General features: G+C 45.4%; 1 protein-coding gene across 1 annotated transcript in view; it reads right to left on the reverse strand.

Annotated features, from left to right (window-relative positions):
• LOC121542728 (sorting nexin-27-like) overlaps window positions 1-8,147 on the reverse strand; it is a 56,429-nt gene extending 48,282 nt beyond the window's left edge. Inside the window, exons 1-8 of the mRNA XM_045208323.1 lie at window positions 7,649-8,147; window positions 4,685-4,916; window positions 4,265-4,457; window positions 3,857-3,921; window positions 3,471-3,575; window positions 1,420-1,498; window positions 226-389; window positions 6-89 (exon numbers count right to left, since the gene is read on the reverse strand). Of these exons, the coding sequence (XP_045064258.1) occupies window positions 6-89; window positions 226-389; window positions 1,420-1,498; window positions 3,471-3,575; window positions 3,857-3,921; window positions 4,265-4,457; window positions 4,685-4,916; window positions 7,649-7,974 (1,248 nt within the window). The 5' untranslated portion in view covers window positions 7,975-8,147. The remainder of the gene's footprint in view (window positions 1-5; window positions 90-225; window positions 390-1,419; window positions 1,499-3,470; window positions 3,576-3,856; window positions 3,922-4,264; window positions 4,458-4,684; window positions 4,917-7,648) is intronic.
• Window positions 8,148-22,975: the final 14,828 nt, after the last annotated feature.

Genomic DNA, 22,975 nt, shown 5'->3' on the forward strand with positions numbered 1-22,975 from the left:
ATGGCCATCTTCTTCTGTTCTGCTAGTTTCTGGAGCTGGTAGGACTTCTCCTCCGCCTTGATAAATCCCTTCTTCACATCATCCACCGCCTAAGGGAGGGAGGGCGGGGGAGAGAGAGAGAGAGAGAGAGAGAGAGAGAGATATAATGGACAAACCAACTGAACTTTCCTTTACACACACACAAAATGCACACTCCCCTGACACACACACAAAATGCACACACACCTGGTGGAAGCAGTAGCTGACGGCCAGGTGGTTGTCATTGAGCAGGATCTCCTCCTCGGTGGTGAAGAGCCATTTGCGGAGGGTGAGGCAGGTCCCAGGGACAGCAGACGTATAGTTCTGAACATACAGCTTGTGGGGGAACTCATTAGGAGCCAGCTTACGCACTGACAGAGAGAGAGAGAGACAGAGAGAGACAGAGACAGGGTTAGGTCGGTGGGTGTTTTGCGGTTGTAGCTAGATGGTATACAGCTACGGTAAGAAAGTTCCATGTTTGAGTTGCGTCAAGGAGAAATGTAGCATTTGACCTAACCCTTACCCTTTTCCTAACCTTAATCTAACTCTCCTTACCTGCTACATTAATTATCCTAATCTGCTGTGTAAATTCTCCTAACCCGCTACGGAAAGTCAATTTTGTCCATAGCTGTATACCATCTAGTCAAAACTGTGTTTCACTACGAATAGAAATGCTTTGCTCATATCCCCAACCAACCAAACATCACAACAGCAACATAATGAAGTAGTGATTCAATAAACAAAGCTCCTGGGTAGAACTAAATGTTAGCCTCTCTGATTAAAGACACACACATACACAGAGAGAGACAGACAGACACACAGGACTAGGTGTTAGCCTGTCTTTGATGGAAGAGGGACAGGGCTGACTAAACAGATCCTACTGAGCGGAGCCTGAGACTTCATTAAATGAATGAGAGACTGGCACCAGAGATCCTGGTGTATACATGCTGCTAGCTACATTCATGGGAGAAACGTGCAGGCCTCTATCCCAAATGAATGGGAAAGATAAGCAATGCTAGCCACTGTAGCATGATCTACAGACAACATACACACTTTAGCTTGACTATTGAGGTAAAACTATTGTGAGTGAACTGTCCCTTTAACGACTCTGTATGTGAGTGAAATGTGCTTTAGGGGGGAAGATTCTGACCATATCAAAGTTATAATAACTCAACATCGGCTATTAATCATTCATTAAGGCCACTGAAGCGCAATAGAGCTTTTTACTGAGCTCTCAGATCCACTCTTTGTAATAAGAGCTCCTCCTGTAATAGGACCGCGCACACACCCACACACTCTGGGCAGAGGCCAAAGTCTCAGGCAATTAAGGTCAACGCTGGAGTTAGCACATGGAAAAAGACTAGTCCTATAAAAAAAAAGATCTCACCCTCACACACTTACCAAAGGAGTGGTTGATGACCTCAAACAGAGCAAAGTAGCTGGCCGTTATGCTGTCCATTCCTACTTTCATGACCACAGCCTGTGGGAGAGAGATCAAGAGAGTGAGAAAGCAAAGGAGTCCTGTGTATTAACAAGGAGTCATGTGTATTAACAAGGAGTCCTGTGTATTAACAAGGAGTCCTGCGTATTAACAAGGAGACCTGTGTATTAACAAGGAGTCCTGTGTATTAACAAGGAGTCCTGTGTATTAACAAGGAGTCCTGTGTATTAACAAGGAGACCTGCGTATTAACAAGAGGTCCTGTGTATTAACAAGGAGACCTGTGTATTAACAAGGAGTCCTGCGTATTAACAAGAGGTCCTGTGTATTAACAAGGAGACCTGCGTATTAACAAGGAGTCCTGCATATTAACAAGGAGTCCTGTGTATTAACAAGGAGACCTGTGTATTAACAAGGATACCTGTGTATTAACAAGGAGTCCTGTGTATTAACAAAGAGTCCTGTGTATTAACAAGGAGACCTGCGTAATAACAAGGAGACATGTGTATTAACAAGGAGTCCTGTGTATTAACAAGGAATTCTGTGTATTAACAAGGAATTCTGTGTATTAACAAGGAGTCCTGTGTATTAACCAGGAGTCCTGTGTATTAACAAGGAGTCCTGTGTATTAACAAGGAATTCTGTGTATTAACAAGGAGACCTGCGTATTAACAAGGAGACCTGCGTATTAACAAGGAGACCTGCGTATTAACAAGGAGACCTGTGTATTAACAAGGAGACCTGTGTATTAACAAGGAGTCCTGTGTATTAACAAGGAGTCCTGTGTATTAACAAGGAATTATGTGTATTAACAAGGAGACCTGCGTATTAACGGAGACCTGCGTATTAACAAGGAGGCATGCGTTTTAACAAGGAGACCTGCGTATTAACAAGGAGTCCTGTGTATTAACAAGGAGACCTGCGTATTAACAAGGAGTCCTGCGTCTTAACAAGGAGTCCTGTGTATTAACAAGGAGACCTGCGTATTAACAAGGAGACATGTGTATTAACAAGGAGACATGTGTATTAACAAGGAGTCCTGTGTATTAACAAGGAGACCTGTATATTAACAAGGAGTCCTGTGTATTAACAAGGAGTCCTGCGTATTAACAAGGAGACATGTGTATTAACAAGGAGTCATGTGTATTAACAAGGAGTCCTGTGTATTAACAAGGAGTCCTGTGTATTAACAAGGAGACCTGTGTATTAACAAGGAGACCTGTGTATTAACAAGGAGTCCTGTGTATTAACAAGGAGACCTGTGTATTAACAAGGAGTCCTGTGTATTAACAAGGAGTCCTGTGTATTAACAAGGAGTCCTGTGTATTAACAAGGAGACCTGCGTTTTAACAAGGAGTCCTGCGTATTAACAAGGAGTCCTATGTATTAACAAGGAGTCCTATGTATTAACAAGGAGACCTGTGTATTAACAAGGAGTCCTGTGTATTAACAAGGAGTCCTGTGTATTAACAAGGAGATCTGTGTATTAACAAGGAGATCTGTGTATTAACAAGGAGACCTGTGTATTAACAAGGAGTCCTGTGTATAAATAAGGAGTCCTGTGTATTAACAAGGAGACCTGTGTATTAACAAGGAGATCTGTGTATAAACAAGGAGATCTGTGTATAAACAAGGAGCCCTGTGTATTAACAAGAAGTCCTGTGTATTAACAAGAAGTACTGTGTATTAACAAGGAGTGCTGTGTATTAACAAGGAGTGCTGTGTATTAACAAGGAGTGCTGTGTACATTTACTGTCCAGCCTAGAATTGTTTAATGTGGGTCTAAGTGGTAACCAAGCTGGCCTGATGTTCCTGGGGATTAGGTGTGACGGTGTGGCCTGATGTTCCTGGGGACTAGGTGTGAGGGTGTGGCCTGATGTTCCTGGGGACTAGGTGTGAGGGTGTGGCCTGATGTTCCAGGGGACTAGGTATGGCCTGATGTTCCTGGGGACTAGGTGTGAGGGTGTATATGAGAGGGCTGTACGTGTAACTAGGGGTTAGGTGTGTGTTACCTGGTAGACCTGGTCAGTAGTACAGTTCTTACGGACTCGGACTGTGACGGTGGTTTTATCAGGCAAGGCTATCCTCAACTCCACATCTGATACTCCGTTATAGTTCTACGGAGAGGGGGGGAGACAGAGATTACTTACAGCCAGGCGGGTGAGAAGGCAGTCACAGGACCACTCATAGGCCAGACACACACACACAGCGTAGACAGAGACGGAAGAGCAGAAGAGAGGAAATCAAAAAGAAAAAAAGGACAGAGATGCCAGCCCCATCTCACACACCACACATCCCAGAGGATAGGATGAGAGTTAGAGAGGGAACGAGAAGTCTAAAAAAATAACACATCTTAGAGAGGAATAAGCAGCAAACACAGTCAGAATGACATGCTTACCTCATCAGACTCAGACAGAAACTCCTGCATCACGTCACTCTCCCCAATCACCCTCACTGAACACACTGTGAAGAGAGGAGAAGGGGTGGAGAAGGGGCAGGAGGATGGGGAAAAGGAGAGCGAGAGAGAAAGTAGAAACACTGAGAAAGGCAGATCCATTGTAGACACTCCCATGAGCCTCTATGAGTACCATGTTATCCTGACCATCTCTACCTCCTCTCCTATCCTTTCCTTTTCACATTTCTTCTTCATCCTCCATTCATTAATCCCATCAACTTCCATCTTTTCCAGTTATCCCTCCTCCATCTCTCATTTCACCCCTTTCTATCACCTTTCCAAATGGTTTTTGCTCCATATTTCTCCTGATCTTTCTTTCTGCCTCTCTCTCTCTCTCTCTCTCTCACACACCTTTCTCCATGTATTCCTCCAGTCCCCTGCGTCGAGCGTCTAGTTGTTGTTCAGACAGGGAGAAGGGCCATTTGCCAGGTATTTTGGGGAAGGTGTAGTTGGCAAACTCTCTCTTCAGGTTCTGGTTGAGGATAGCAAACTCTCTGTACCTTTTAGAGCACAGCTGTCTGCCTGCCATGTACACATTATACACCTGCAGACAGAGACACACAGTGTAAACATACTGTAGGCATACCTACATGTTATGTACATCTTTCCTCAGTCATTTTATGTCTCTCCCTCCCTCTCTCCCCTCGTTATGTTCAGTGTATTTGCATGTTGGGACAGATGATTGGTTGTTAGCACCACTCCTTCCCTCTCTCCATCCCCCCTCCCCTTCTCCTTCCTTGTCTTTCTCTCTCCTTCCCTCCATCTACTCACCACAAACCTCTCCTGGTTGAGTTCAGTGTGTTTGTATGTGGGGACGGAGATGGGGACGGCCTGTTTGTCGCTGTAGTCGTAGCAGGACTGGGCTGAGCCGTCGTCTCCGGGGTCCATACAGTCAGCCTCCTGGGGAGGTACAGACAGCACGGCCAGCATCAGCTCCCTCTCCCCCGCACGGATCAGATCCACCACCTGCTTATGGGTCGCCCCCTCCACGTTCACACTATTACTGAGAGGAGGGATGGAGAGAGAGAGATAGAGGAGAAAGAGAGAGAGGGAGGTAGAGGAGAGAGAGAGAGATAGCGAGAGGGAGAGAGGCAGATAGAAGAGAGAGGGAGGTAGAGATTGAATATTCATTCATTATTGGGCTAGGATATACTGAGTCATCATTGAAAATGAGCAGCAGCACTCATACATACATAGAAAATAGCATTGTTTCTTTCTGTATAAAATGAATTGTGTTGTTGACGTTTCTTGCTGCCCAGTCAGTGTCTGTCTTGGTGTGAGTGGACGAACCCTCTTGTATAACAGTGATCATCATATATTAAGGGTCAGTCAGTGGACATCTTGATAAGGCTGTCAGCAAGTCTAATGTTCACCTCAGCGGAACTGACGTCTCCCATGGCAATGGGGTCACGGTGGGGTCGCGTCACTCAGACGACTGTGCGTCAGAGCATGAGCTAGTAAGCTGGACTTGTGACCTCTGCACTGCAGGGACTCTGTGTGTGTGTGTCTGTGTGTGAGAGAGAGACGGCAGCGTGTCAGGGCATGAGACTGCGTGTGTGTGTAAGCAGCAGAAGTGCTGATGTCTGCACTGCAGCAGCCTATAGTAAATCTTACTGTTACAAACTGTAGTTAGCCTCACAGTTCACATGGTAGAAACTATTAGTACAGAAGAACCCAATCCTACCTTGAGGATACACACATGATGTCAATGTGATATTTCTGTATAAGTTCACAGGAAAATATATGATAAAGTAGCCCTTTGCCTAGTAAACCCAGGCTATCTATCATGTTGTTACATCAGTGACTGAGAGGAACAGAAAGCAGGCCAAAGGTTACAGGATCAACACACAACACTGCCAGACAGACCACCTGAGACACCACTGACGTAAAACAACTCAGACTGATAACAGACAATGACAGAGATATACACACACTCCAATCTTTCATCAATGACACTGTGTGTGCACAGCCGGAGCAACTCCTAATCAGTGTGTGTGGGTAGAGAACACAGTAGATCCATTCTGTAATCTGTGTACTGTAGGCCTGTGTGTGTTATGTGTCCAAACATGTGAGTCACTGCATGTATACCTTACAGAAAAAGCTGAGGTGTCAAAAAAAAAACTGCGTAATTTCCTTAAATCACTACTCTCCCGGCTGGCTAATGTTTAACTGAAAGCTGCTGAGGTAGTCATACATAAAAGACACAGACAGACACACACACGGAAAGACAGACAGACACATACACACACGGAAAGACAGACAGACAAAAACACTTCAAGTCTTTCTCCAGTCTAGTCTGGTCAGGATTCAGGAACAACTGTGGGCCATATAGCCATGAGTGTTTGGACTGGACTGGTGGTTTTCATAAAAGCATGGGTAGGGGACTGAGAGGCAGAAGTTCTCTGCGACTGTGTGTGTGTTCTCTGGGACTTTGTGGCTGAGGAGTGTTGATTTTGGAGAGAGCAGTGGGGATGCTCCACAAGCACTGCAGCTAACACTGAGGGACTGCTGTGTGTGTGAGCGTGAGCATATGGAGCACATGGGCAGGTGTCTCTCCCTGGCATAGATACTGGCGGTGCTCAAGGCACACACACACACAATGGGCGTGCAACCACCCGTGCACGCACACACACCAATATCGGAGTCAACAAACTGCCAGGCTACTGCACGGCACCCAATCATAAAGCAGCAAACGGTGAGCCAACGAATCAAAACACAGAAGTACGGAGAGCACATCCAATCAGATGAGCCCTATGTATTCCATATACAGCAACCCCCCTCACTCACTTTTTCTCCCCCTCACACACACACACACACACACACACTGGTACTGATGCTGAGCTGTATGCTGCCTGCTCCTTGCCATGGCAACAGAACCTAACATCACCAAGCTAGCTACCCCTGTGCATACTAAACCTGTCGCAAAGACCAGACAGACACACTGCACTCTCTATGCATTGCATCATCCGCATCCTATGGCTATTGCTGATCTATTACAATTAGGAAATGTTGAGTCCCAATTTAATTGAGACTGGCTATAAAGCATTGGGGCACACTTTTAAAATATCTATTATTATCAAGGCAAGTAGGTAAAATAGTAGCTGACCATGAATGTGCACACATTGAATGGTCATTTTTCCATCATCTGGTCAGTTTTTGATAAGAATGACAGATGCTGTTTTTCTGGTAACCTGATGTGTAGGGACGGAAGGAACAGGTGTGTGTGCTGGTGTTTAGTTAGCTAGTTAGTTTGTATCCAAGTTCAGAGAGTCAGTGTGACTGGAATTCGTAAATATCACATGCTCTCACACAGACCGTCTTTTCATTGGGATGAACAGGCTCTTCTGCCCCGTACACTGCACTGGTACAAGCACTGACTGATGCATGAGTTATCAAGGCTTTGTGAGTCTCCAGGTCAAGTGAAAAATATTATTTAACTTAGCTAGCTAGCTAGGATAGTTTATGGCGTTGCACTGAGCTGAGGACAACAGCTTGTGAATTATGGAGTTAACGTTAGCTAGCGAGTTTAAATTTCGGACAGCAGAAGAAAGTCAACAGTTTGTATCGCGAACGAACTGCTGTGCACAGGAGCTGACATTACAATACCGTCCTTTTTAGCTTTGCTGTGGTGTGTTTTGATTTTTTGTTTGTTTTGCCCTGCCTTGACCAAATAGCTACTATTGAGCTAGCTTGCGCATGTAGCAGCTACCAGATAGCAAGCTAACTCTCACTTACACTTCCAGAATCCGGTCCCCTTTCGAGATACCGGCTCTGTCTGCTGCACCTCCCGGTAAAACTGCACTGACGTGCTGTAGCGGGGCATACAATTCCCCGTTGATGCTCCGTAGTTGCCCTCCTTCGCTAACCTGTCCCCGGACATTGAAGCCATATCCCGAGTCAGACTTGACTATCCGCACCAGTCGCGGGCCTGAAGTAACGGTAGTCACCGTTTGGCACCTGCCGGTGTCCTGCGTTGGGCTGACACCGGAGCCGTTACGTGAGGATGGCTGAACTAACGGAGGAGCCGCCGAATGAATTCCCTCTCCCTCGACGTCCGCCATTTTCCCTCAGCCTATTTCCCCCTTATCCACTTTGAGTCTCCCACACTAAGCTCTCCTAGTTATCTAGCTAGCTTGCTAGATGCAATGGAGTGAGGAGGACCGACCAAGTCAACGAAAACCGATTTGACTCGAGAGACTGCCCTCCCTGGAACACCCCCCTGTCCCTCGTCTGGTTAGAGTGTGTCTCTACTGCGCAACCGCAGAATCAAGATACTGGGCATGTTCGAGCGGATCCATTTTCTAAAGGCGATGGTCAGCCTTCCAAAGTGTGTTGCATATGCCCCGTTCATGTGCTTGTCGGAACTAGAAAACGTGGATATTTCCGACTTGCTAACTGGTTGTAGTTATACACTTGCCTCGTTCAACGAATCAGCAAGTTGGACATTTCCAAATGTCCTACTTCCGAATAGCATGTGAACCCGGCAGTAAAGAGTACCATAGTATGAGTCATAATACCCATAAAACCTAGCGGTCAAACAGGGAATTGGTTCCAATCGTTTTTTCACCATACATTTTTACCATAGGGAATTTTAGAAACACTTCAAATAAGGGCTGTGTTTTGTGTAGGCTTACCCTGGTGGGACGTTGTGATAACTGTGTAAATCTCTATCAGACAAGGTGAGTTTTATCAATATATTTGACCGTATTTACCCCCCCCCCAAAAAAAAATAATAAGCTGCTATTGTGGCTATCATGCAGAACTACAAATGCCTGTCTCAAGCTTCACGTCACTCACCAGGGCCGTGATGATCTGGACAAGACTACTGAAACGAGGCAAATGTAAGAATCTCTGGATTAACTATCTAATGTTAGCTCAATTTGGTAATGAATACATTGGTAACATTAGTTTAAATGGACAATTCTGTGAACTGTTTTGGGCAAGTTATAAATTGACAAAATACCTGTTATCTACATTTACATTTACGTCATTTAGCAGACGCTCTTATCCAGAGCGACTTACAAATAGGTGCATTCACCCTATAGCCAGTGGGATAACCACTTTACAATATCATTTTATTTTTTTTATTTTTTTTTAGGGGGTAGAAGGATTACTTTATCCTATCCCAGGTATTCCTTAAAGAGGTGGGGTTTCAAATGTCTCCGGAAGGTGGTGAGTGACTCCGCTGTCCTGGCGTCGTGAGGGAGCTTGTTCCACCATTGGGGTGCCAGAGCAGCGAACAGTTTTGACTGGGCTGAGCGGGAACTATGCTTCCGCAGAGGAAGGGGAGCCAGCAGGCCAGAGGTGGATGAACGCAATGCCCTCGTTTGGATGTAGGGACTGATCAGAACCTGAAGGTACAGAGGTGCCGATCCCCTCACAGCTCCATAGGCAAGCACCATGGTCTTGTAACAGATGCGAGCTTCAACTGGAAGCCAGTGGAGTGTGCGGAGGAGCGGGGTGACGTGAGAGAACTTGGGAAGGTTGAACACCAGACGGGCTGCGGCATTCTGGATGAGTTGTAGGGGTTTAATGGCACAGGCAGGGAGCCCAGCCAACAGCGAGTTGCAGTAATCCAGACGGGGAGATGACAAGTGCCTGGATTAGGACCTGTGCCGCTTCCTGTGTAAGGCAGGGTCGTACTCTCCGAATGTTGTAGAGCATGAACCTGCAGGATTGGGTCACCGCCTTGATGTTAGCGGAGAACGACAGGGTGTTGTCCAGGGTCACGCCAAGGCTCTTCGCACTCTGGGAGGAGGACACAACGGAGTTGTCAACCGTGATGGCGAGATCATGGAACGGGCAGTCCTTCCCCGGGAGGAAGAGCAGCTCCGTCTTGCCAAGGTTCAGCTTGAGGTGGTGATCCGTCATCCATACTGATATGTCTGCCAGACATGCAGAGATGCGATTCGCCACCTGGTTATCAGAAGGGGGAAAGGAGAAGATTAGTTGTGTATCGTAAGCGTAGCAATGATAGGAGAGGCCATGTGAGGATATGACAGAGCCAAGTGACTTGGTGTATAGGGAGAATAGGAGAGGGCCTAGAACTGAGCCCTGGGGGACACCAGTGGTGAGAGCACGTGGTGCGGAGACAGCTTCTCGCCACGCCACTTGGTAGGAGCGACCGGTCAGGTAGGACGCGATCCAGGAGTGAGCCGCGCCGGAGATGCCCAGCTCGGAGAGGGTGGAGAGGAGGATCTGATGGTTCACAGTATCAAAGGCAGCAGACAGGTCTAGAAGGACAAGAGCAGAGGAGAGAGAGTTAGCTTTAGCAGTGCGGAGAGCCTCCGTGACACAGAGAAGAGCAGTCTCAGTTGAATGACCAGTCCTGAAACCTGACTGGTTTGGATCAAGAAGGTCATTCTGAGAGAGATAGCAAGAGAGTTGGCTAAAGACGGCACGCTCAATAGTTTTGGAAAGAAAAGAAAGAAGGGATACTGGTCTGTAGTTGTTGACATCAGTGGGATCGAGTGTTGGTTTTTTGAGAAGGGGTGCAACCTCGCTCTCTTGAAGACGGAAGGGACATAGCCAGCGGTCAAGGATGAGTTGATCAGCGAGGTGAGGTAGGGGAGAAAGTCACCGGAGATGGTCTGGAGAAGAGAGGAGGGGATGGGGTCAAGCGGGCAGGTTGTTGGGCGGCCTGCAGTCACAAGTCGCAAGATTTTATCTGGAGAGAGAGGGGAGAAAGAAGTCAAAGCATAGGGTAGGGCAGTGTGAGCAGGACCAGCAGTGTCATTAGACTTAACAAACGAGGATCGGATGTCGTCAACCTTCTTTTCAAAGTGGGGGATTCAGCAGGGAGGAGAATGTGGCAAAGAGCTTCCTAGGGTTAGAGGCAGATGCTTGGAATTTAGAGTGGTAGAAAGTGGCCTTAGCAGCAGAAACAGATGAAGAAAATGTAGAGAGGAGGGAGTGAAAAGATGCCAGGTCGGCAGGGAGTTTAGTTTTCTTCCATTTCCGCTCGGCTGCCCGGAGCTCTGTTCTGTGAGCTCGCAGTGAGTCATCAAGCCACGGAGCTGGAGGGGAGGACCGAACCGGCCGGGAGGATAGGGGACACAGAGAGTCAAAGGATGCAGAAAGGGAGGAGAGGAGGGTTGAGGAGGCAGAATCAGGAGATTGGAGGGAGAAGGATTGAGCAGAGGGAAGAGATGATAGGATGGAAGAGGAGAGAGTAGTGGGAGAGAGAGAGCGAAGGTTGCGGCGGCGCATTACCATCTGTGTAGGGGCAGAGTGAGTAGTGTTGGAGGAGAGCGAGAGAGAAAAGGATACAAAGTAGTGGTCGGAGACATGGAGGGGAGTTGCAGTGAGATTAGTAGAAGAGCAGCATCTAGTAAAGATGAGGTCAAGCGTATTGCCTGCCTTGTGAGTAGGGGGGACGGTGAGAGGGTGAGGTCAAAAGAGGAGAGGAGTGGAAAGAAGGAGGCAGAGAGAAATGAGTCAAATGTAGACGTAGGGAGGTTGAAATCCCCCAAAACTGTGAGGGGTGAGCCATCCTCAGGAAAGGAACTTATCAAGGCGTCAAGCTCATTGATGAACTCTCCAAGGGAACCTGGAGGGCGATAGATGACAAGGATATTAAGCTTAAATGGGCTAGTGACTGTGACAGCATGGAATTCAAATGAGGAGATAGACAGATGGGTTAGGGGAAAAATTGAGAATGTCCACTTGGGAGAGATGAGGATTCCTGTGCCACCACCCCTCTGACCAGATGCTCTCGGGTATGCGAGAACACATGGTCAGACGAGGAGAGAGCAGTAGGAGTAGCAGTGTTTTCAGTGGTAATCCATGTTTCCGTCAGCGCCAGGAAGTCGAGGGACTGGAGGGTAGCATAGGCTGGGATGAAGTCAGCCTTGTTGGCAGCAGAACGGCAGTTCCAGAGGCTGCCTGAGACCTGGAACTCCAGGTGTGGGGTGCGTGCAGGGACCACCAGGTTAGAGAGGCAGCAGCCACGCGGTGTGAGGCGTTTGTGTAGCCTGTGCGGAGAGGAGAGAACAGGGATAGGCAGAGGCATAGTTGACAGGCTGTAGCAAATGGCTACAAGAATGCAGAGGAGATCGGAATGAAATGAACTAAACATCTGGGAAAGGAGAGAGTAAAAACCAAAACTCCCAAATATAACTCTCCCAACTTCACCTCAGAAACTATAATTGTTTCACTGAACCACCCGAATAAAACTCTCCCAACTTCCACTTTAGAAATTAGAATTGTTGTGAACTACAGCGGTTCAATGTTTCAAGGAATAAACTCAACTTACTTTATTCAGCTAGCTAACTATGACGCTATAGCTAACTAGCATGCTAGCATCCAATAACACACAGTTTAGCACCAATACTTGGTTACAACAAACTACCAATAGTGTGTTAACACACTAAACAGATAATTCGTGTCCGTGTCTAGTTCCTTTCATAACGCAGCAATAATTAAACGTTGGCTAGCTAGCACAAATATATTGTATTTAGCTGCTACAGTACAGCTAGCTGGTCGTGTTGGCTAGCTAGCAATGGCTGCTGTGTTGACTTTGTTTGAAAAACGGCGGCGCTGCGAACAAATGTAGCTGGCTAAAAGGATATTAGCTAGCTCACAATTAGCACGCTAGTTAGCAACATTAGCCTGTCTAGATGGCGACATTAGCCGTCTATTTGTCTAGCCATTTAAATGCATGATAAATTGATAAAAACAAATTTAGTTTTCTTTGGCTTTTATAAACCAACAGTCTAGCTTGCTAGTTAACTAGCTAACTAACTTAGATGGTGAAGCTCGGCGTTCTTGAAAATGCTTGTTTGTGTCTGTGGGTGAGTAGCCTACTTCTTGACTTGCTAGCTGTATTATTTGGGGCTGGCTTTTTGAGAGGTTTCAGAGACTGACTGATTAGTATATCTTGAGTCAACAGTGCGCTTATGTAGCACATGGGGATGTGTGAAAATTACTCCTCAGCCTGAAGTGTCCCCACTTTCGCCAGCGAATAGCTAGCTTTTAGTGTGGCGCCGACTGCTAAGATGCTTCAGGAGGGTGGTCATGTGTGCTAACAAGGCAGAGATCTCAAGTTCATGCCAGGTATGGGAGGAAGTGGTACTCTCTAAGCAAGCAGCGTGACGTCCTTTAGTGGTGCCTAGTGACTGATCTACAGTTGCGCTCAACTCAATGCTGGGGTCACTGTTGAGTAAGTTTTTAGGGGTGAGTGTAGCACATGGGGATGTGTGAAACTTACTCTTCAGCCTGAAGTGTCCCCACTTGCGCCAGAGAATAGCTAGCTTTTCGCGTGGTGCAGACTGGTAAGACGCTTCAGGAGGGCGGTCACGTGCAAGGCAGAGGTTATGAATTTGCGCCAGGTATGGGCTGAATCGGGAGGAAGTGGTACTCGCTAAGCAAGCAGCATGACGTCCTTTATACTTACTTTACTGTGGGAAGACATTGATCTGTTTGCTGTTGCGCTCTGGACAGCCAATCATTAGTATAGCTACTAGTCTTATCACCTCTCAACTAGGTAAGCTGTTTCATTAATTAATTAATTAATTAGTCATTTAGCAGACGCTCTTATCCAGAGCGACTTACAGGAGCAATTAGGGTTAAGTGCCTTGCTCAAGGGCACATCGACAGATTTTTCACCTAGTCGGCTCGGGGATTAGAACCAGCGACCTTTCGGTTACTGGCACAACGCTCTTAACCACTAAGCTACCTGGAACAGTATTCTCCTGCTTTGGTCTGTTTCAGTCATTGCAGGAAGCCCTGAAGAGCAGGAGTGTGTGAAGGGTTTGGTCCCAGCCCAGCTCTAACACCTGACTTAAGTAATCAACATAACGAATCATGGCAATAGACCATGATAGTTTGTTGGTGATGTGGACACCAAGGAACTTGAAGCTCTCAACCTGTTCCACTACAGCCCCGTCGATGAGAATGGGGGCGTGCTCAGTCCTCTTTTTTTTTCTTCCTGTAGACCACAATCATCTCCTTAGTAGTAGATTTGTACCAGCACAGAGGGATAGGCCAATGAGTGATATATGCTTCAGTAAGGTTGTCTTCTTAGAGTTTTATAGCAATGGTTATCAACTGTACCGCAGAAATGGAACGTAAATCACAGAAAATAAATGTTGTGGTGGAAGCTGCAGAGAAGTATTTGGGTATACGAGATTTGACTTCAGAATAGTTACAGGGTGTGTTGAGTGGTGGTGTCCCGTCCTCCCAGGCCATTGGCATGGTGCTGGAGCAGATCGTTTTTACAATTATTATTTTATCTATATATATATATATATATATTTTTTTTTTTTGTTGTTGTATCAAAGTATAATGGATTATATTATTGTCCAGTTGGGGGCGGTAATGCAACATATTGGATGCCAACCGCCGTTAAACCCTAAAGAAGAAGACATGGATTGTGTATGTGTGCCATTCAGAGGGTGAATGGCAAGACAAAATATTTAAGTGCCTTTGAATGGGGTATGGAAGTAGCTTCCAGGCGCACTGGTTTGAGTTCGTATCAAGAATGGTCCACCACCCAAAGAACATCCAGCCAACTCGACACAACTGTGGGAAGCGTTGGAGTCAACATGGGCCAGCATCCCTGTGGAACGCTTTCGACACCTTGTAGAGTCCATGCCTTGACGAATTGAGGCTGTTCAGAGGGCAAAAGGGGAAGCAACTCAATATTAGGTGTTCCTAATGTTTTGTACACTCAGTGTACAACGCATGCTCCACTCTCCAGTTGAACTTGTTGACTGATGCCAAGGCGGTGGCTGCTAAGAAGGAAGCAGCTGTGGACCAGAAGACTGCAGCATTGGTCCATACCTGCCCTGTCTGTCAGGTGAGTAGTATTGGTTGGTACTGTATGTGTCATTAGGTTCCTCTCCATGTGTAGGCTATTGGACTGGCCTGTGTGGTACAGTCTTTCATATGTGTAGTAGTTTGTTGCGACGTATTGCTTAGTTTATCATTTGTCAACTTTGAATTCAATCTAAGCCACAGATTAACTTCCTTCATTTTGTACTTGACCTTTTATACAGTGGGGGAAAAAAGTATTTAGTCAGCCACCAATTGTGCAAGTTCTCCCACTTAAAAATATGAGAGAGGCCTGTAATTTTCATCATAAGTACACATCAACTATGACAGACAAAATTAGATTTTTTTTCTCCAGAAAATCACATTGTAGGATTTTTAATGAATTTATTTGCAAATTATGGTGGAAAATAAGTATTTGGTCACCTACAAACAAGCAAGATTTCTGGCTCTCACAGACCTGTAACTTCTTCTTTAAGAGGCTCCTCTGTCCTCCACTAGTTACCTGTATTAATGGCACCTGTTTGAACTTGTTATCAGTATAAAAGACACCTGTCCACAACCTCAAACAGTCACACTCCAAACTCCACTATGGCTAAGACCAAAGAGCTGTCAAAGGACACCAGAAACTAAATTGTAGACCTGCACCAGGCTGGGAAGACTGAATATGCAATAGGTAAGCAGCTTGGTTTGAAGAAATCAACTGTGGGAGCAATTATTAGGAAATGGAAGACATACAAGACCACTGATATTCTCCCTCGATCTGGGGCTCCACGCAAGATCTCACCCCGTGGGGTCAAAATGATCACAAGAACGGTGAGCAAAAATCCCAGAACCACACGGGGGGACCTAGTGAATGACCTGCAGAGAGCTGGGACCAAAGTAACAAAGCCTACCATCAGTAACACACTACGCCACCAGGGACTCAAATCCTGCAGTGCCAGACGTGTCCCCCTGCTTAAGCCAGTACATGTCCAGACCCGTCTGAAGTTTGCTAGAGTGCATTTGGATGATCCAGAAGAGGATTGGGAGAATGTCATATGGTCAGATGAAACCAAAATATAACTTTTTGGTAAAAACTCAACTCGTCGTGTTTGGAGGACAAATAATGCTGAGTTGCATCCAAAGAACACCATACCTACTGTGAAGCATGGGGGTGGAAACATCATGCTTTGGGGCTGTTTTTCTGCAAAGGGACCAGGACGACTGATCCGTGTAAAGGAAAGAATGAATGGGGCCATGTATCGTGAGATTTTGAGTGAAAACCTCCTTCCATCAGCAAGGGCATTGAAGATGAAACGTGGCTGGGTCTTTCAGCATGACAATGATCCCAAACACACCGCATTTCAACGTTCTGGAGTGGCCTAGCCAGTCTCCAGATCTCAACCCATAGAAAATCTTTGGAGGGAGTTGAAAGTCTGTGTTGCCCAGCGACAGCCCCAAAACATCACTGCTCTAGAGGAGATCTGCAAGGAGGAATGGGCCAAAATACCAGCAACAGTGTGTGAAAACCTTGTGAAGACTTACGGAAAACGTTTGACCTGTCATTGCCAACAAAGGGTATATAACAAAGTATTGAGAAACTTTTGTTATTGACCAAATACTTATTTTCCACCATAATTTGCAAATAAATTCATTAAAAATCCTACAATGTGATTTTCTGGAAAAAAAATCTCATTTTGTCTGTCATAGTTGACGTGTACCTATGATGAAAATTACAGGCCTCTCTCATCTTTTTAAGTGGGAGAACTTGCACAATTGGTGGCTGACTAAATACTTTTTTTCCCCACTGTAGATGCAGACCCAAAGACGTTCAAGCAGCACATTGAAAGCAAGCATTTCAAGTGGGGGTATTCTTCCATCATTCACACACAGTAGACAGTGTAAACCACCATGTTGTCTACAAAATGCTGTCCTCAATGCTTAAGTTGTATTGTGTATGGTTCCATTTGTGGAAATGCTGTGATCACTCATTGTCTTTAAAGTTGTGATTCACAGACACACGATGACCACAATTTGAATGCTGCAACTGAGACGAAATGACGTCGATGGACACATGCTGAGACCCCGAGTATGACTGGACATGGGATGGATATTTGTGGCAACGACCTAAAAGGGGTGCAGAAGCACACCACCACCCCATTTTATGTTTATTCCATGGCCAACCATCCCTCTAGCTACCCCTTATTCCACACTATGCCTTTTATGCCCCATGGTCCCTCAACTTCAGACCTCTCCATCTTATCGCTTTAAACCCACCCTTCCTTCACTTGTTTTTCTCCTGATTGGATAACATCTAGATTGTGTTGTGGTGTACTTTTCTTTCACCTGTGTAATGCGGTCTTCCTCCTGCTTATTCTGGGGTTCAGACTGAATGCAGTGGTAAATGTGCTGCTCATCAGCAACATGTACCTGTTACATTGACAAGAAGGGTGTTGATATACACCCTTCTTGCATGGCTTCCTTGTTTTGAGTCTGTTAAGTGTTTTTCTCATTCTGCTGGAGTTGACCTAGTATTTTTTATATTAAACCTACCTTACACATTCAGTTGTTTCTCCATTTGTAACTCACCCACCAAAAATCACAATATGCTGTTTTACATTATTTGTTCTGGTCTAATTCCTAAAATGGAAAAGCAGAAGAATCTGTGCTCTCTGATGGTAATAAGAGTTCATATGGTGCTCTTCGATGTCCCAGGTTTGTGGCATTGATGAATAAATCATTTAATCTTTACTTCAAGTCAGATGTTTGTTATGCATGAAAGGCATATGTTTGCATTGTTTACTACACTGCTCAAAAAAATAAAGGGAACACTTAAACAACACAATGTAACTCCAAGTCAATCACACTTCTGTGAAATCAAACTGTCCACTTAGGAAGCAACACTGATTGACAATACATTTCACATGCTGTTGTGCAAATGGAATAGACAACAGGTGGAAGTTATAGGCAATTAGCAAGACACCCCCAATAAAGGACTGGTTTTGCAGGTGGTGACCACAGACCACTTCTCAGTTCCTATGCTTCCTGGCTGATGTTTTGGTCACTTTTGAATGCTGGCGGTGCTTTCACTCTAGTGGTAGCATGAGACGGAGTCTACAACCCACACAAGTGTCTCAGGTAGTGCAGCTCATCCAGGATGGCACATCAATGCGAGCTGTGGCAAGAAGGTTTGCTGTGTCTGTCAGCGTAGTGTCCAGAGCATGGAGGCGCTACCAGGAGACAGGCCAGTACATCAGGAGACGTGGAGGAGGCCGTAGGAGGGCAACAACCCAGCAGCAGGACTGCTACCTCCGCCTTTGTGCAAGGAGGAGCAGGAGGAGCACTGCCAGAGCCCTGCAAAATGACCTCCAGCAGGCCACAAATGTGCATGTGTCTGCTCAAACGGTCAGAAACAGACTCCATGAGGGTGGTATGAGGGCCGACGTCCACTGGTGGGGGTTATGCTTACAGCCCAACACCGTGCAGGACGTTTGGCATTTGCCAGAGAACACCAAGATTGGCAAATTCGCCACTGGCGCCCTGTGCTCTTCACAGATGAAAGCAGGTTCACACTGAGCACGTGACAGACGTGACAGAGTCTGGAGACGCCGTGGAGAACGTTCTGCTGCCTGCAACATCCTCCAGCATGACCGGTTTGGCGGTGGGTCAGTCATGGTGTGGGGTGGCATTTCTTTGGGGGGCCGCACAGCCCTCCATGTGCTCGCCAGAGGTAGCCTGACTACCATGAGGTACCGAGATGAGATCCTCAGACCCCTTGTGAGACCATATGCTAGTGCGGTTGGCCCTGGGTTACTCCTAATGCAAGACAATGCTAGACCTCATGTGGCTGGAGTGTGTCAGCAGTTCCTGCAAGAGGAAGGCATTGATGCTATGGACTGGCCCGCCCGTTCCTCAGAACTGAATCCAATTGAGCACATCTGGGACATCATGTCTCGCTCCATCCACCAACGACACGTTGCACCACAGACTGTCCAGGAGTTGGCGGATGCTTTAGTCCAGGTCTGGGAGGAGATCCCTCAGGAGACCATCCGCCACCTCATCAGGAGCATGCCCAGGCGTTGTAGGGAGGTCATACAGGCACGTGGAGGCCACACACACTACTGAGCCTCATTTTGACTTGTTTTAAGGACATTACATCAAAGTTGGATCAGCCTGTAGTGTGGTTTTCCACTTTAATTTTGAGGGTGACTCCAAATCCAGACCTCCATGGGTTGATCAATTTGATTTCCATTGATAATTTTTGTGTGATTTTGTTGTCAGCACATTCAACTATGTAAAGAAAAAAGTATTTAATAAGATTATTTAATTCATTCAGATCTAGGATGTGTTATTTTAGTGTTCCCTTTATTTTTTTGAGCAGTGTATTTTGGTATAATTAAACAATGTGATTGTTGGAGTTCAGGTGTTTGACATGATTGATGGGTGACTAGGTGCATTCTTGTCAAATCAATATGCTTATTCATGATTATGGATACATTCTGCAATGAGTTAATCTGTTTTTCAATCTGCAACAGAACATGTCAACAAGTTAGTTCTGAATTGCTTGAATACAGCAGTGCATTCTGACACCATTAATTGAAATAGATTTAATCTCGTTCATATAGTTGGCAGAAATGATAAGGGATTAAATATAGACCTCCACCGGCTGAAGGAGAAGATGATATGGTAAAATAAGGGTATGTTGCTAGTAATATCAGAGGTAGGTAGCAAGCTAGCTTCTTTGCAAAACACTAGCTTAGTATGCATGGCACATTGTCAATATGACTGCAACTAGGATACTATTCTGTACAAGACAAGACCAAATGCATAAATAAGCCAACAAATATTAGTTCAATAAAATATGGAACAGTAAATTAAAATGTTCAATATATTTTGTTTTGGATCAAGGTAACTAGTAGCTGTCAGCTAGAGATGATATGCAGTAGCCTGCAGTGATTTGTAGTCTTGCATGATGTCTACTTTAATGCTTATTAGCATTTTCGAATCTGAGACTAAATAGAGCTGAATATATTGATAAAAGTCACCTTGTCAAAGAGAGATTTACAATGGTTATCAAAATGTCACACCAGGGAAAGCCTACATGAAACACAGACCTTGTTTGAAGTGGTTCTTCAAAAAATGAATAGTTTAAAAAAACAATTGGAACCATTTCTGTGTTTGACTGCTAGGTTTTACAGGTATTATGCTGTGGGGCTCTATTATGGGGATACAAATTGTCTGACTTGCACCTACATGAGGACTGCATGAACTTTACAAAAACCATGTGATCAAAGGTCATGAAGTTTTGACTGCAGTCGACTCACACAAACGTGACCAAAGACATGACTGAAACAGGAACCAACTTTGCCCGAAAATCACTTTGTATGGAAGTGGCGTGAAAAGAGTGTCCCATTCATGTATACAGTGGAGAAATGAATGTGATTGGAGGCTCTCTCTAACCAACTGATAGTACAATATATAAAATAAATAATACAATACATTTACAGTTTGAGAGTGTGCGATTTGGGGGTTGGACATTATATATAAACGATGGCAATACTGCCATGTTGCACTGAGCCTTGCTGTTTGAAAACCACGTCAGTGTCCGACTTTCGGGCTGTTGGAGATGCACCGGCTTCACTCAACTTGTCTGCAGTCGGTTGCATCACTCAAACGAGCCCACTGAGATGGACACTGATTTCATTAATACCCCACTTTGTTCTTAATGCTATTGAAGGAACGATATGATAAAATACTTAGAAATCAGCTCAACATCCACATCTAGGAGTTTAAACAAAGGCAGGAGGAGGCTAAACACTTCTGAAGCTGGCCTAGATTATATAATCTTTGCCTATACTCCAACACCTCGTCAACAGTTTGAATATCAGTCAAACAAAAGGGCAGTATCACACTGTGGTGTTACAGAAACAGCTGGTGACCACCACATCTTTACATTTTAGTCATTTAGCAGACGCTCTTATCCAGAGCGACTTACAGTTAGTGAGTGCATACATTTTCATACTGGCCCCCCGTGGGAAATGAACCCACAACACTGGCGTTGCAAATGCCATGCTCTACCAACTGAGCTACACGGGACTACACCACCATCATTCCTTTTCTTGAGCAGATGGTCGGGGGGCCAGAACATAATTGCAAATCATTTGTAGACTGCAAATTGACCGCAAGAAGCCCAAACAGATATCATGTTTGACTAAAACATAATCATTTCAAACCTTGCTTACATGTGTATGCGATCACGTCTTGTCTCTCTATTATGCATGGGAATACTTGCGAACAGATTTCTTAAATTAAAATGACTTGGAACGGATTTCCTGGTGTTGTTTTACAGTCTTTTATGTCAAACAACAAAAAGGTCACCGGGGACGATGAGTCAACCTACAGGGAGAAGGTCAGTGACCTGGCAGTGTAGTGCCGGAGCAACAATTGATAGTATCATGACTGGCTGTATCACTGCCTGGTATGGCAATAGCACCGCCCTCAATTGCATGGCGCTACAGAGGGCGGTGCAGACAACCGAGGACATCACTGGGGCCGAGCTTCCTGCCATTCAGGACATCTATATCAGGCGTGGAAGGAAGGCCCGGAAAATCATTAAAGACTCCAGCCACCCAAGCCATAGACTATTATCTCTGCTTCCGCACGGCAAGCAGTAACGGTGCATCAAGTCTAACACCAACAGGCTCCTGAACAGCTTCTATCCCAAGCAATAAGACTGATAAATAGCTAACAAAATAGCTACATGGACTATCTGAGTTAACCTTGTATCTTTATTGACCTTTTATCTCTATGCAGACTCACAGGGGCCTACACACCCACACCCACACACACTCCATCTGCTCACTCACACATAATATGAAAATACATTTATACTGACTCTACACACCCACTCACATACAGTGGGGAAAAAAAGTATTTAGTCAGCCACCAATTGTGCAAGTTCTCCCACTTAAAAAGATGAGAGAGGCCTGTAATTTTCATCATAGGTACACATCAACTATGACAGACAAATTGAGGAAAATAAATCCAGAAAATCACATTGTAGGATTTTTTATAAATTTATTTGCAAATTATGGTGGAAAATAAGTATTTGGTCACCTACAAACAAGCAAGATTTCTGGCTCTCACAGACCTGTAACTTCTTCTTTAAGAGGCTCCTCTGTCCTCCACTCGTTACCTGTATTAATGGCACCTGTTTGAACTTGTTATCAGTATAAAAGACACCTGTCCACAACCTCAAACAGTCACACTCAAAACTCCACTATGGCCAAGACCAAAGAGCTGTCAAAGGACACCAGAAACAAAATTGTAGACCTGCACCAGGCTGGGAAGACTGAATCTGCAATAGGTAAGCAGCTTGGTTTGAAGAAATCAACTGTGGGAGCAATTATTAGGAAATGGAAGACATACAAGACCACTGATAATCTCCCTCGATCTGGGGCTCCACGCAAGATCTCACCCCGTGGGGTCAAAATGATCACAAGAACGGTGAGCAAAAATCCCAGAACCACACGGGGGGACCTAGTGAATGACCTGCAGAGAGCTGGGACCAAAGTAACAAAGCCTACCATCAGTAACACACTACGCCGCCAGGGACTCAAATCCTGCAGTGCCAGACGTGTCCCCCTGCTTAAGCCAGTACATGTCCAGGCCCGTCTGAAGTTTGCTAGAGTGCATTTGGATGATCCAGAAGAGGATTGGGAGAATGTCATATGGTCAGATGAAACCAAAATATAACTTTTTGGTATAAACTCAACTTGTCGTGTTTGGAGGACAAAGAATGCTGAGTTGCATCCAAAGAACACCATACCTACTGTGAAGCATGGGGGTGGAAACATCATGCTTTGGGGCTGTTTTTCTGCAAAGGGACCAGGACGACTGATCCGTGTAAAGGAAAGAATGAATGGGGCCATGTATCGTGAGATTTTGAGTGAAAACCTCCTTCCATCAGCAAGGGCATTGAAGATGAAACGTGGCTGGGTCTTTTAGCATGACAATGATCCCAAACACACCGCCCGGGCAACGAAGGAGTGGCTTCGTAAGAAGCATTTCAAGGTCCTGGAGTGGCCTAGCCAGTCTCCAGATCTCAACCCCATAGAACATCTTTGGAGGGAGTTGAAAGTCCGTGTTGCCCAGCGACAACCCCAAAACATCACTGCTCTAGAGGAGATCTGCATGGAGGAATGGGCCAAAATACCAGCAACAGTGTGTGAAAACCTTGTGAAGACTTACAGAAAACATTTGACCTGTGTCATTGCCAACAAAGGGTATATAACAAAGTATTGAGAAACT

This window comes from Coregonus clupeaformis, chromosome 28, assembly GCF_020615455.1.
Source record: "Coregonus clupeaformis isolate EN_2021a chromosome 28, ASM2061545v1, whole genome shotgun sequence".
Taxonomy (NCBI): Eukaryota; Metazoa; Chordata; class Actinopteri; order Salmoniformes; family Salmonidae; genus Coregonus; species Coregonus clupeaformis.